The sequence below is a fragment of the Folsomia candida genome, unplaced genomic scaffold, assembly GCF_002217175.1.
Source record: "Folsomia candida strain VU population unplaced genomic scaffold, ASM221717v1 Fcan01_Sc001, whole genome shotgun sequence".
In the NCBI taxonomy this organism is placed as follows: Eukaryota; Metazoa; Arthropoda; class Collembola; order Entomobryomorpha; family Isotomidae; genus Folsomia; species Folsomia candida.
Genome location: NW_019091193.1, coordinates 15,348,571 through 15,361,399, shown reverse-complemented (window position 1 = coordinate 15,361,399; position 12,829 = coordinate 15,348,571). Strand labels below are relative to the sequence as shown.

Here is a 12,829-nt window from a genome sequence, read left to right as displayed (position 1 = left end):
TCTTTACACGAAAATGTCCCTCCACTCGCAAGTTTTCAGCAGCGAACACCGCTCCCGGCTCTCCTTCCGTGCCTATCGTTGCATCACAATAATTTCACAAGTCTAGGGCTTCCCATTTTCACTCCACTCCGCGTATTCCTTAGTCCAACTCCTTTAGTCTAAATAATAAACAAATGTGCATGTGGTGTGAAGATACTTGTGCCGATAACACGATGTGTAACACAAAATCGAGTTTGTATTTATGTAGATCTGCTAAACTAATGAAATAGAAGCATTATTTCTATGCAGATGTCATTCTTTGGATATAAAAATGATAGCAACAATTCTTGTGATATGACATTGTTAATATTTTTAAACAACTTGAAGTAAAAAGTTATATTCTTCTGTCAATATTTTTCAACTACGACCTTTCTCCAAAGAAATAAAAACTCTCCCTGGTTGCTGTAATTAAATTGAAACTGCTTCTTTCTTTGTAGTTGCAGAATCCCAACCCTTTTAAAAATATCAAATACTTTAATTAAGCAACATTAAGGACAAAGTGGTCTTCATTAAAATTTGTTGTCATTAGGAGTGTGGAGGGTTCGTTGATTCTTTTTTTTTTCAAAAGACTTTCGTCGAAACTAACTCAATTACATTTTCCAAGAGCTAAATGAGTCACATGAAATTTTCCATACTCGTGAACTACAAATTGGATACATTAGCTATGTACCCTCTTATCAACCTTTTACTGCACGTAAAGTTCTATCAGAGAAAAAGCTAGCCGGTCATTTTATATTTATCAATTCAGTGGCCGGAAGTGCAGGAGTGTGGGGAGAAAGTTTATAATTTTACAATTCATTTTCCATTTGTTTGCCAACGAAAATCCATTCCCCTAAAAATAAGTATTTTCTCCAGATTGACAGAGCAAAAATGAGCCGAAAGTCACACAAGGAGTCATCAAATGGAACGTGGTTGGTTCTCTATTAGTGCCAGAATTATAAAGGAATATATAAAGGTGCCTTCTGACTTTCCATGCCTCGGTCGCTCGACACTTTAATAAATTTTATATGAGCTGAGAAAAAATGGGGCCGAATTTGGGATGGAGGAGAGAGGAAGATGAGGGTGGGGGAGGGAGTGAGATTGGTCTTCTGCCATGATAAACTTTGCATGATGAAGCAGGGAGGGTGAAAAATAGAGAATGTTCCATTACTCTCCAAACTCTTGGGGCGAAATCCTTCGCTAAATGAATATAACCGTCTCGTGGCTAACAAGTCGTGTGTGTGTGTATGTGTGTACATTTGTGTGCAAGAATCGCATGGTCATACTACCTATCTACGTAGGAAAATTGAAAATTACGCAGGACGACGAGGGAGAAAACGACAAAATATTTCAGGCGCTTGGACACAGTAATGCATTTAACTGGCTTAGTTTGCATACACCAGCATACGCGCCACATTTTAATCTTAACACAATGGATGAAACAATTCCCTTACGTCATGAAACAGAGAAAGCGGTGTCTTATCTTTTGAGGAATGAGCTTTCTCTCCCCTAAATGCACTCGCAGTCTGGATGTACTTTTTTCTAAGAAATAAAATGCATGCAATCTTAAAACCAGTGCATGCGTATATTCAGGACAATGCATATAAACGAAAATTAACAGATCAAGTCAGTTCGTGAGGTGTTTCACCAAAGTGTTACAAGTCAAAACATATTGTATGCGTGAATGCAGGATGGGAGAAAGTTTAAGCGGGTTTAAATTAAAATTGAGATATTAAGTAACTCTTGAACTCAAGAAAAACGGAAGCGACGCGACCAAATCACAAGAGTCGAATTTACCCGCAAGCCTTTTCAATGAGGAGAAGGGAAAGTAATTGAGTCGAGCAGGAATAAGTTCTGTAAGATTAAAAAGCTTCTCCTTTATTTGTCCCTTCGTATTAATGGCGTCGGTAGTAAATCTCTTTCGTTCCTTTTTACATGCTGCTGGATTCTAAACTCTCTAACGGGACTTATAAATGGAGTGGTTGGTTGGGAACGCCTGGAATTATTTTAGAATAGGGCGATTACACTATGAGACAATTTCACTAAAAAAATAATGAGTGCATTTTCTTTTCAGGAATTAAAATGCGTAAAATCTCATTAGAGCGGATCGATGCGTTTGACAAACTTTACACGTGCTAATGTAAATTCCTGAATCGAGTCGAGACCGAGAGGCGCAGAATGCTAAAAGCTGAAAGATTTTTCGTGCTACGTCAGTGAGCGAGTTTAACCAAAAATTATATAATACATAACTTTGCTGGTAGCTAAAAAAATCATTTTAAAAACTCAAGCAACTTTATTCTTCATAAAGCTTTCTTAGATATTTCTATGTAAGGGGCATTTTAGGTAAAAGAGACAAGTTCAAGCGGCATACAATTCGAGATTCAATATATTTGTGTAGCGTCTTATACAAACTCTTCAATTTTAGACATTTGGAATCGGATGGGATTAGATCACATAGATTGCATTGAAAATCCACGCCCACAGCTCTCCACACACACTCAGATTTATTTTACCTCAAGGAAATAAGATTTCTTCCTTCCCTTCTTCAATGTCCTTCAAAATTTCAAATTACTCAAATCGAATCCTCCGTTGGTTCTCAAGAAGATCGTTGTGGTTCGACGTGCACAGGTTCACTCTCTTTTTCGGAAAAATAAAAACATTCGAACGGATCGAAGGAAAATGGTGGTCGTGCAGCAGTGCAGCACTCAACATTCATTATCTCCGCCCTATGATGGAATTTGCCAGCCTCGCTTGGCGGAAGTGCTTAATGTTGCGTAAAAATTCCAATGCCTTCTATTCTATTAAGTTATTTTCGTTGCACATTGCACCCAAGTTTCGTTCGGAATTGTTAATGCGCTGGAAAGTGCCGAACCTCACATCTTGCGGATATTAATTTTCACTCGGTATCTTAATTTCAAGGTTCACTCTCGTCTTCATTTCCGGCTTAAGAAAATGTCCCTGAAATTCTTAAATTGATTTTGGACAGGCATGAAAGAATAGCAACCGGAGAGGGGCGCAGAGAACAAGAGGCTGGAAATTCTAAATATTCATATTTCAAAAAAGACCATATCATAGCAATCATTGACAGAAATTGGCCATTACAAAATGTGAAGAAAGTGGCTGTGCCATCAAAAATCAGTTGGTTGGTAGTTGAAAGTTTCATCGTAGTTCATTCTTCCCCTTCGCATAGCATTATTCTAAAGTAAAATGAATGTAGTGGAACTTTCACGACGAAGCAGGAATCGAACTCAATGAGAAAAAAATCGAAAGTTGGGAAGGGGAAAGTTGTGCAATGTTGAATGCACGTCTCATCCAACTGCATCCGGAGCTCAATGAATTGGAGAGTGCACGAATATGTACCAAGCATAGTGCATACCAAGCAATTGTGCAAGCAATGCTGGAGGTGGGCGAGGAGAGACATTTCCACATTTCCCACAATTTGTGCACTTGCACTAATTTCACCACCACTCATTCCAGATCAACCTCTAAAGCTCAATTTCCATTAGAATGAATTGGAAATGCAGTGCCTTCTCCAGCACCAGCTCACCAAAGACATTAACCAGTTCTATTAGTTAAAAGGAGGGAAATAATGCAGGTTGCATTTGGAAGTAGTGAAAGTTTGGTGGATTGTCGCGTCATATAGGCACCATGAAATGCAATTCAGATTCGTTGTGAGAGAGTGAGATTCCAATCGGGGTTGATCTTGGGTTGAACTAACTGGTGTTGGCACTAGAAAGGAATCAATAACAGTGTTCACGGGGAAAGTCGTCTACCCGTGTGCAGTGCGTCATGTAGCATTTTGTTGCATTTTGTTAATTTGTTTCATTGCATTGAGCGAGTGGGACAAAATGAGTTTGGGGTTGTGTAATATTTAATTCTTATCCACAAACAAATCACGGGAAAACCAAAGTTGATATCGGTTCCTTAATACAATTGCGGAGTAAAAGATCGTAAAATTCGTTTTGTTGGAGTGAAATGGATTGCCAGTGAGACGCCGTAAAATAAATAATTTGGTTACTAATTAATTTCGTAACAAATCCGTCAATGGTGTAAATCTTTTCACAATGCGATTTAAAAGTCGCCAATAAAACAAAATTTCGACATTTTACAGTCTAAACCAACAGTAATTCCGTCAGTTGTTTCGCTTTTGTTTGCTCCGTGATAAATTTAGAGTCCTGAGTTGTACTAAAGCGTAAATTAGACAAGGAACAAAGTTAAAAGTTTTAAGACACATTTTATAGCTCTCCAAAGGCATGGTTTCTAATTTCCAGTAGTTTATAAAACAGGAGGAAGGCAGTGACAAGCGCTGGTTGAACCTTCGCAGGCCCTGATGTCTCCGAGTCCTCATGTAATAATGCAATATCATGCTACGTTAACGGCCGGCTGCCTACATTACCCGACACTTGTAAGCATACTTGGAGGGTCTCAATGTTTGGTTTAGTTACACGCTCGTGAAACAAGGAGGACCTAACTCTTCCTTTTACCTCTCTCTCTCTCTGGAGAAGAGCGAAATGACTTTTATTTTAGGTAACATAGTTTGGATTTCTTACTATTTGGCCCCAAGAATTACTTGACTCAACTCGAACAAACACCAACGCACTGACTCCTCAGGCCCGGTATCCGTAGCCCCATAAATGTCCAAGTGTTTTATTGGGCGTCTCTTGATTCTTACTTCAGCTCTGATTCCGCTTTCCAACTTCTCAATACTTTTTTCATTGTTGTTGTTCCATCGGGGTCTCTCCTCCACGGTTACTACATACGTTTGTATTAGAGAAGGAACAGCGGAGAGGCAGAGACAACTCGAAAATTGTACTCGGTTGGTCGGTGGTAGTAAAGGTGCACTTAAATACATTTCTCACGAAAGCAATCTCTCCGTCTTGAACTTGCACCTTTCTCTCGCCCTTTGGTCGGATGGCTTCCAACTTGGTCGGAATTCAAATAACCACTTCTCAAGAAAGCATTACAATATGTTAGGTTAAATTACCCAACAAGCTCTGTCAACCTTAACTGCATCGGGGCAAGCAGTGCATGCATGTTGGTTGGATCTAGACATTTCCGTTGTGCGATACATGTATCTATGTATTTCAGCTTTCGATATTTCTGGTAAACTGTTGCAGCCGCAACGCTTAAGTTTAACGCTTAAATTCTGGAAGGCCCAAACTGTAATAATCGTCGTGACTCTGCGAGGAACTGAATATTGTTTGCTCGGAAAGCCATGTAAGGTAGAGATCATTTGCATACTACACAAACCAACAACGAAAACCAAGACAAACTACAAAATAAGACAGAAAAGCAAACCCTATCATCAGAACAGACACCGGTACCGCCCAATCTTTGCGTTGACAAACTAGTTGCACATGTTTATTTTACCAAATTCGGCGTGCAGTGCAGTCCCATGAAAATATGGTCGCCCACGTGTCTATAAGTCTCAATATACAGACGTACTTTTGTGGATGTCTGTTTAAATTTGCAGGACTGGTATTTTTAAAGTAAGAACTTTACATTGAATTACTATAATAAACATGTGTTGTAAATTTAATAAATATGTACTGGCGGATTTTATTCAATTTTTCATTAATTTTAAATTTCATGTCATTATTGGTGCACGTTTCAACTTCGTTCCGCTTAATAATAATTCTCGCAGTTTATGCTGCAAGTTTTGCAACTTGTAACTTACTGAATGCACACATATGAGTCATACATGAGAGTTGTGAAACCTTTGAGTTGAGCAGTTTTGAGAGATAATATATTTTCCTGCGAGTTACGCCCAAACTTTCTTCAAGACAATAAGAAGGAAACATCGTAATCACAAGCTGTTACATGGTTTATTGCAAACCCTTTCCCTTCATATGTTACCTTGTTACACATATTTATTAACCCCACATGAAAACACCATTATGCCATTTTACCATTAATTGTAAACCTTCACGGATTCCCGTAATTTAATGTTATTTTATTCGAACTAGTGAAATAGTGTATGAACTCTGCAACCGTAATTTACAATTATACCGTATTGACTATCAATGGGTACTTGAAACAATTTTTATAAAAATCAAAAAATCTTCATTTCACGCGGCTTCAAACATTAGTTTTTGTGAACACACAAGCCAAGAATTTTCAGGGCAGACATCGGAAAAAGTGGCAAATTGGAATTGTACTAAAAGGACGCCGTCTAAGTTTTACGCGAAGAAATGTAATTGTTGTGGTGCTTACTTTATACATATCTCATCCGCATACTTTATACAATCCCCAGAATTGGATTAGCTGCAATGGGAGAGACTGCAGGATAGAAATCCCGACTCTTGAATTGCCCAAGCGCCAAGAAGATGTCCATAAGTCAGAGACATAACCGAAGGATGAAAATGAAACCACGTCGAGCGAGTGGTATTGTTGTGTGTGACTGTTCCACTAACTAGTTCAAGCAAGAAACGGCCGCGAGAGAAAGGATTTCGAGGGGCGGAGGAGGAATTATGGCAACAATAACAAGAAAACGGGAGAGCTAAAATGCGCGACTTGGTATTTCGAAGGAGTAATCTCAAGACCCCGTTGGGACTAAGGAGTCACTACAGTAATGGTCATGTCAAACTATGTATACCCCGGATGAGTTTACATTATGTTTCAGAACCCTAGGTAATTTCGGCTTCCTTAATGCTCTAACTCTGTCATAATAATAATAATACATTAATAGATTCCGAGCTTCCCACACCGAAACCTCGAATCCAAATGTCACTGAGGGAATCCAAATCTTGTTGGAATGAGGTGAAAGTCGGCATTTCACTTTCTACATCTCGGCTGCATATGAATACATGGTTCTGCTGCGGTAGAAATTATACCAAAGTTTTCAACGCACATCGGTTGAGCATAATAAGCCTGCTTTTATGGGAAAACACTGGCGAGGGATCAACAATAAACCCATGGTTTGCAATATTGGGATCTCGCTACAAAATTAGATGTTATATTCAAATTTTTTTACACCACTGGAAAGAAAACTTTACGCCCGGTGTCGCTGAGCACACCCAGCGACTTTTACTACACATGAAAAAAGTAATCTCAATGTTCTGCTGCGAGGATGAAGAAATGCCAACTTGTTATTCAGAGATACCCGTCACCAGCTGAGGTGGGGGAGTCGAAGAAAAGTATTTCGAAAAATTGAAGGTGACTTGGATACTTTGGTGCAGCGTGGCCCCTAAAACAATTCCGTAAGGATGAAGGGGAGACGTAGGAGCCATCCCATAAAATTAGTTACCCCGACCCTAATGTTACGAATTGCATGGAGCAGGTTGACTTTGGGTTTCAAATTCGACGCACAAAAGGAATTGCTGCTGCAATGAAGCACATTTTACTACCCGAACGCTGTGTACATTATAATTACGGGGAATCCTAATGACTAACTGAGACACCTTTTCGGCCTAATAAATAGTAACTTGCGTAATGTAACTGCACATATTTTGCATTTATTTAGCATAAAGCATCATTACAATAAAGAATATAATAATGAGCTCCACTGAAACAAGTGGTGAGGAGTTTGATTCAAGCCTAAAATTACGAAATACATGAACTGCATATCTGTAATGTCAAGTCTAAATTGGCAAAATGAAACGTGAAACCTCACACACACACACCGCGCCTGCATTTTTACGCACATTTGCCCTTTTATTAGCTGAGTAGAAATTGCCTACACTCACTCACTCAGATTCAGTCAGATTTGTCAATTTGCTCTCCATCAATTCTCCATCAGCTCATATTTCAGTCCCTCCTGCGATAAATGTGGACATAAAACATTGGCGAGGAACGACGTGAACTCGACAGGGTTATAACTGGATAAAGAAAAAATCCAACAAATACAGCAAGAAGCAGAATCTCAGTTTTCTGGAGGAAACAAGGGCTGTAAGCATCAAACAATTTTCTTCGTGATATTACTCTTCATCCTTCAGCTCTATCTACAACAAGATTGAATGCTTGCTGACTTTCCCCTCCAGCCGGGAGTAGCCACGTAGATATGTGTTTAGTATTGCATCGTGCACTGCATCCGTCTGCACATTGCGAGTAAATACCAAGTCTTCTTTGAGATCCAAAATGAGATTCCTAAAATCCGACAAGTACGTTTTCTCAGCCTCACGTTTCCTGTCTTTTCAGTGTTCATGTGTACTCGTACATGCAAGCTGCATCTCGTACATGCATAGTTGTCAGTATAATACATATATCAAACAAGTGGAAATGCGTTCCATGCAAGATTTACTCGCTATGCATGCATTAGAAGTGTAATAATGTGCATTAGGTTATGACCGCAAGTTGCAATATATCGAAATGCAAATAGGCAAACTGTGCTGGATTCCCAATCTTTCGTCAAATGTGTGATGTCTTGTCATCTATTTGCCTGATTGTTCCGTGGGTGTCATTTCCTGCAGTCCTTCATTACTAGTTTACATATTTGAACAAAATAAATAGGTGGGGTCCAGGAGTAAACAAGTTTCCCAAATTGTCCCCATACTTGGCTACACGTAAGTATGTACGTAAAAGTACAGAAAAGGGAAATGTCGTATATATGTATGCACATACTCATTACAAATGGCAATGTCAGATCAAAAGGAAATACATAGTGCAGCGAAAAGATTGAATTCTACGGTAAACACATCTTCAACTCCAATAAATATCCAGTGAAGAGGATTACACAGGAATGAAATGGAATGTGTATGTACTCATCTGCGTATGCCATGAGACATACATATTTACAGTCTGTTTGACGTACATGGGTGGGAGTGAGTGGTGTCATTGTTCATGGACAGAGCTAAAAATGAATTAAACAGCTTAATAAATATCACCTGAAATAAAACGCGTGAATTGTGCTGAGCAACTTATGTCCACGGTCAGTTTGGAATAAATGTTCAGATTTAACCAAGTATTTCACTGACATGAATATTTGAGTCCGCGTCAATGTTTCTTTCATTGATTTCTTGATCTTGCTGGTCCATGAGACGAGACAAGCCCATTCAATTCACCAAGATTGCTGCCATACCTTGCCTTTTTGAGAGAGTGATGCATTGTACCTCTAACAATTGGATTAACAATTGAACATCCATTCGTGCACAATGTCTACGAGGATTGAATGTCACTTAGAATTCGAGAGTCGAGATTCCGAACGCTGGTGACATGTCTTAATTTGTTCAAGCATATACGTACGTGAAGGCTCCTTTATCCACGCATTTTTTGTAAGGATTGACATTAACACCAACATATTCAGCCTGTCTATCAAATGGGATGGTTGACATATTTTCGTGATTTACTGTGTCGATCGAGTTCAATAACTAGGCTTCATGTTATCTTGACTCCACTTTTTTACGCCATGACAAATAATATGCCCTTATACATAAATACCAGAAATTTAATGAAGACACGACACCAAAATTCTTTCTTCGGGCACGTGGACGTTTCTTTCAAGAAATGCATAGCAATCCTAAAAGTTTCCGCTTGATATATACATTTATTTTCATTGGCGAGTGAAATGTAGTCATTTTAGATAGATAATATGCTGAAGGTGCGTAGATATGAAATCTTTCTGTAAAATACGAATTGAGAAGAAACTAGTAATCCTAGAACCTGCATATTTAACAACATTTGCAAATGCTTTCTGTCATATTTAAGTTTAACCACATATTCTTCTCATCGCTACACTTAATTAGTTAAGTGGTATTTCGTGCAAATATTTAGTCGCTGGCATACGAATAATCCGTATTCATATGTAGGCAACCCTCATTGTCCCAATGTATTTGTAAATTTTATAATTTGTACTAATTTTACTGGTTTAAAAATCATTCTGAGCTACAATCTGACTTATGCAGTAACCGTTTCATTCCTGACCAAGTCTGACAGGACAATCAGCAATTACAGAAATTGTTCAGTAGCTGGAGATATTGTTGATTTGAGTAATGAAATAAAATAAACTGCTTGGTTCCGTCGGTAGGACGGCTAATTCGTTCTATGCATGTTAAACATTTGTAAGTGTACGAACGAGTGCAAGTCAACAATACGTAACAAATCAGACATGTTGCCCACCGAAATCCAAAATGTTCATGTCGATTACGAATTCAGATAGCATTATGCTATCCGCTGTTTTACTACGCATTGTGCATGACTAGTTGGTTAACTTGCTGGACTTTTGCTACTATGATACTTTGCATTATTATAATAATTCAATTCAACGTTAGTCTCGCTGCCACGCAAATTCCTCCTCAATCCATCTACTCCCACTACACCATACAACCACCTTCACAAAAAATAAATACTAAATATGTAAATACATGTAAACGTAGGACTGACACTGGATAAGAAGCTGATGTATCAAGAAAATACAACCTAAAAATGTCAAACATATTTTCCCCGCTCGAGCAGGATTTGTATTTGAAAGTATCGAAAGAGCGAAAAATCATTTATCTTGTGTTCCTTCACGCGCAAGAAATCTCTCAGCAGGCTCAGGCTCACAGTCTCTCCTGTCAATCTAGTTGATTTTTCATACTCTAAAAATTCGGTTCGATAGCTCTATCTTATGCACGACTAGTCTTCGGTGGGACAGGGCGACGAGCAAATTTCATTCTTGGAGAAGGTATGCGCATTATACGTATATTCGCTATATGCACAATATTCGTGCTTCCGTTCATATGTGCAGCAAATGTAATCTTGTGGAATATGTGTGCTACGGTCTTTCCTCAATTTATAAATCGCAAGTTGGGCAAATCTGTCCGTTGAAGGAACGTGTGTTTTTAATCAAAAAACGAGATTTAAGCAACTGACAAATTTTCAATTTCAATCTAGGCAAATTTTACAAGGTTTCAATGCTACACCTTTTTCGCTCATGTAAACTCTTTCACTCTCGTGCAGACTCCTGTCGAAAACAAACAAATGTGGCAAATGGAAAGACTGTCGGTGTCGGGTCAAAGAGGCACGAATTGGGAGTGAAATCCTATCACTCACTTAAGTAAATGAGTTTCCGCTTTCCAACTCAATCTGTCGAAATCCTCTCGGAGAGAGTGAGAGGACGAGCTTCATATATAGAAAAGCTTTGGAATTTCTCTCCACTTCTTAAGCAAGACGTGAAATTCGGATGAGTTCATGAGATTACTCATTGGTTGGGGTTTGGGTCAAAATCCTCTCACTTCTGGTTTAAAGAAGAAGGGCTTACAGACTGATCACCATTCTTTCCTTCCCCCACAAGCACCACAGAGCAGTCCTTCTCCACTCAGAGTGTGTAGTTCTCATCTAACGAATGACTCTCCGTCGCTTTATTTTACTTTATCCATCCACATTCTGTGCTAAGCAAGCAATTCATTCTCTGACAGTGAGTTAAAACTAGGGGTTGAGTGGATGGAGATCGTGCTGACTTTCACTTTTATGCAGATTTGTATGCAGAGCCCGTGTTTTTGGGTGCAGGTAAAGGTTCAGGTTCAGGGCCATCAAGATTAGATGGATGATGAGATGGAATGAAACTCAGGAAGCGTATCTAATACTTGACTACCAATTTATATTAACATTCCGTACCCTCTGGAGTACTCACTAATTATATTTTGGTCGTCCTTTAATCAAAGTCCTCAAAGATTCCCATCCATGATACTCCTTCCACACCAAAAATTCATGCCTCACAGGTAATGGAGAAGGAGGAGCAACTCTGCTCAATTTCAGCTGTCTTGGGTAATTAACTGTTATGAGAATTAATTTCTTATTATAAAGCCGACCATTTGTCGTCCATCTCAGCAGCGCATATTAGCAGTGGAATGCTTTTAAGGAAGCCCAGTTGGGAATTCTGGAGATGTCCTCGACACAAAAAGTCAATAAAAGTTGGAAAGATGGAGATAAGATGTGTAGCTGTGAAATGTGTCGGTTTAGTTTGGATAACTCTTCACAATGCTCAAAGTAATACATACAACGCAACCTGTGATGATAAAGCTGACGCAAACGAGCTAAAAGAGTGGGCACGTTGATTAGATGAGATGAGATATAAATCACATGTGTCAAAGTAAAGCCAATATAACCAAGTCGTGCTACTGGGCGATAAAGCAGGCAAGTATTTTGGTCTGGAAATAGAGAAATGTGAGACTTACCGTCATTTAATGTGGGAGAGAGCTCTGCTGTAAAGACGACAGATGTGATGATGACCAGGAAAAGCGAGATGACAGTGACAGACACCCGTCGGGGCAGCAGAGGCGGTGTTCGTGGGATCCACTTCTTTCGATTTCTACTACTTTGCTTCTCCATCTCGGCTAAAGTTGCTCCTTTGGAATGGAGTAAAATATTTAATTAGTTTGAGTTTTTTGTACGACGCACGTTATTGAGAATCAATTGGCGTTTTTATAAGAAAGGCTGAACCCATAACTGCTTCTAAGAGGCATCACAATTTTTAGAGTTCCCCAAATACGTTTCTGAATATGAGTCTGATTTTATCCTTGAACATATTAAAAAGGGTTAAAGGCATTTCTGAAACTGAAAGAGCGTCGCAATCAATTCCCGTGAAAGATTTACTAATTCCCACAAACCCCATAAACCTTTAGCATGGGTCACCTACCCTGATATTCACAGCCGATAAACTGACTCTTGCACGTATGTATATGCGTAATAAGTTCAGCGGATGTTATTCATCTCACATCATCTCAGCTTGAAAATCTCCATCATAAATCTAATTCCCTCAACCCCCAAACCAAGAAAAGGTCACTCTGTTTGTAAAACAGCGATTCTCTGTTTAAAATATTTGCCAATTTGGCTCTTGGATCGCTTTTACTTATATATAAATCAAGATAATATTCAAATCAAAGGGATTTCTTCA

At 38.9% G+C, this 12,829-nt stretch overlaps 1 protein-coding gene across 2 annotated transcripts in view; it reads right to left on the bottom strand.

Moving 5' to 3' along the window:
• Nucleotides 1-12,829, bottom strand: part of LOC110863665 (semaphorin-2A) — a 176,517-nt gene that overhangs the window by 82,931 nt on the left and 80,757 nt on the right. For both annotated transcript variants that reach the window (XM_022113024.2, XM_022113027.2), the window contains exon 5: nucleotides 12,111-12,281. In XM_022113024.2, coding sequence (XP_021968716.1) covers nucleotides 12,111-12,264 — 154 coding nt within the window. In that variant the 5' untranslated portion in view covers nucleotides 12,265-12,281. The remainder of the gene's footprint in view (nucleotides 1-12,110; nucleotides 12,282-12,829) is intronic.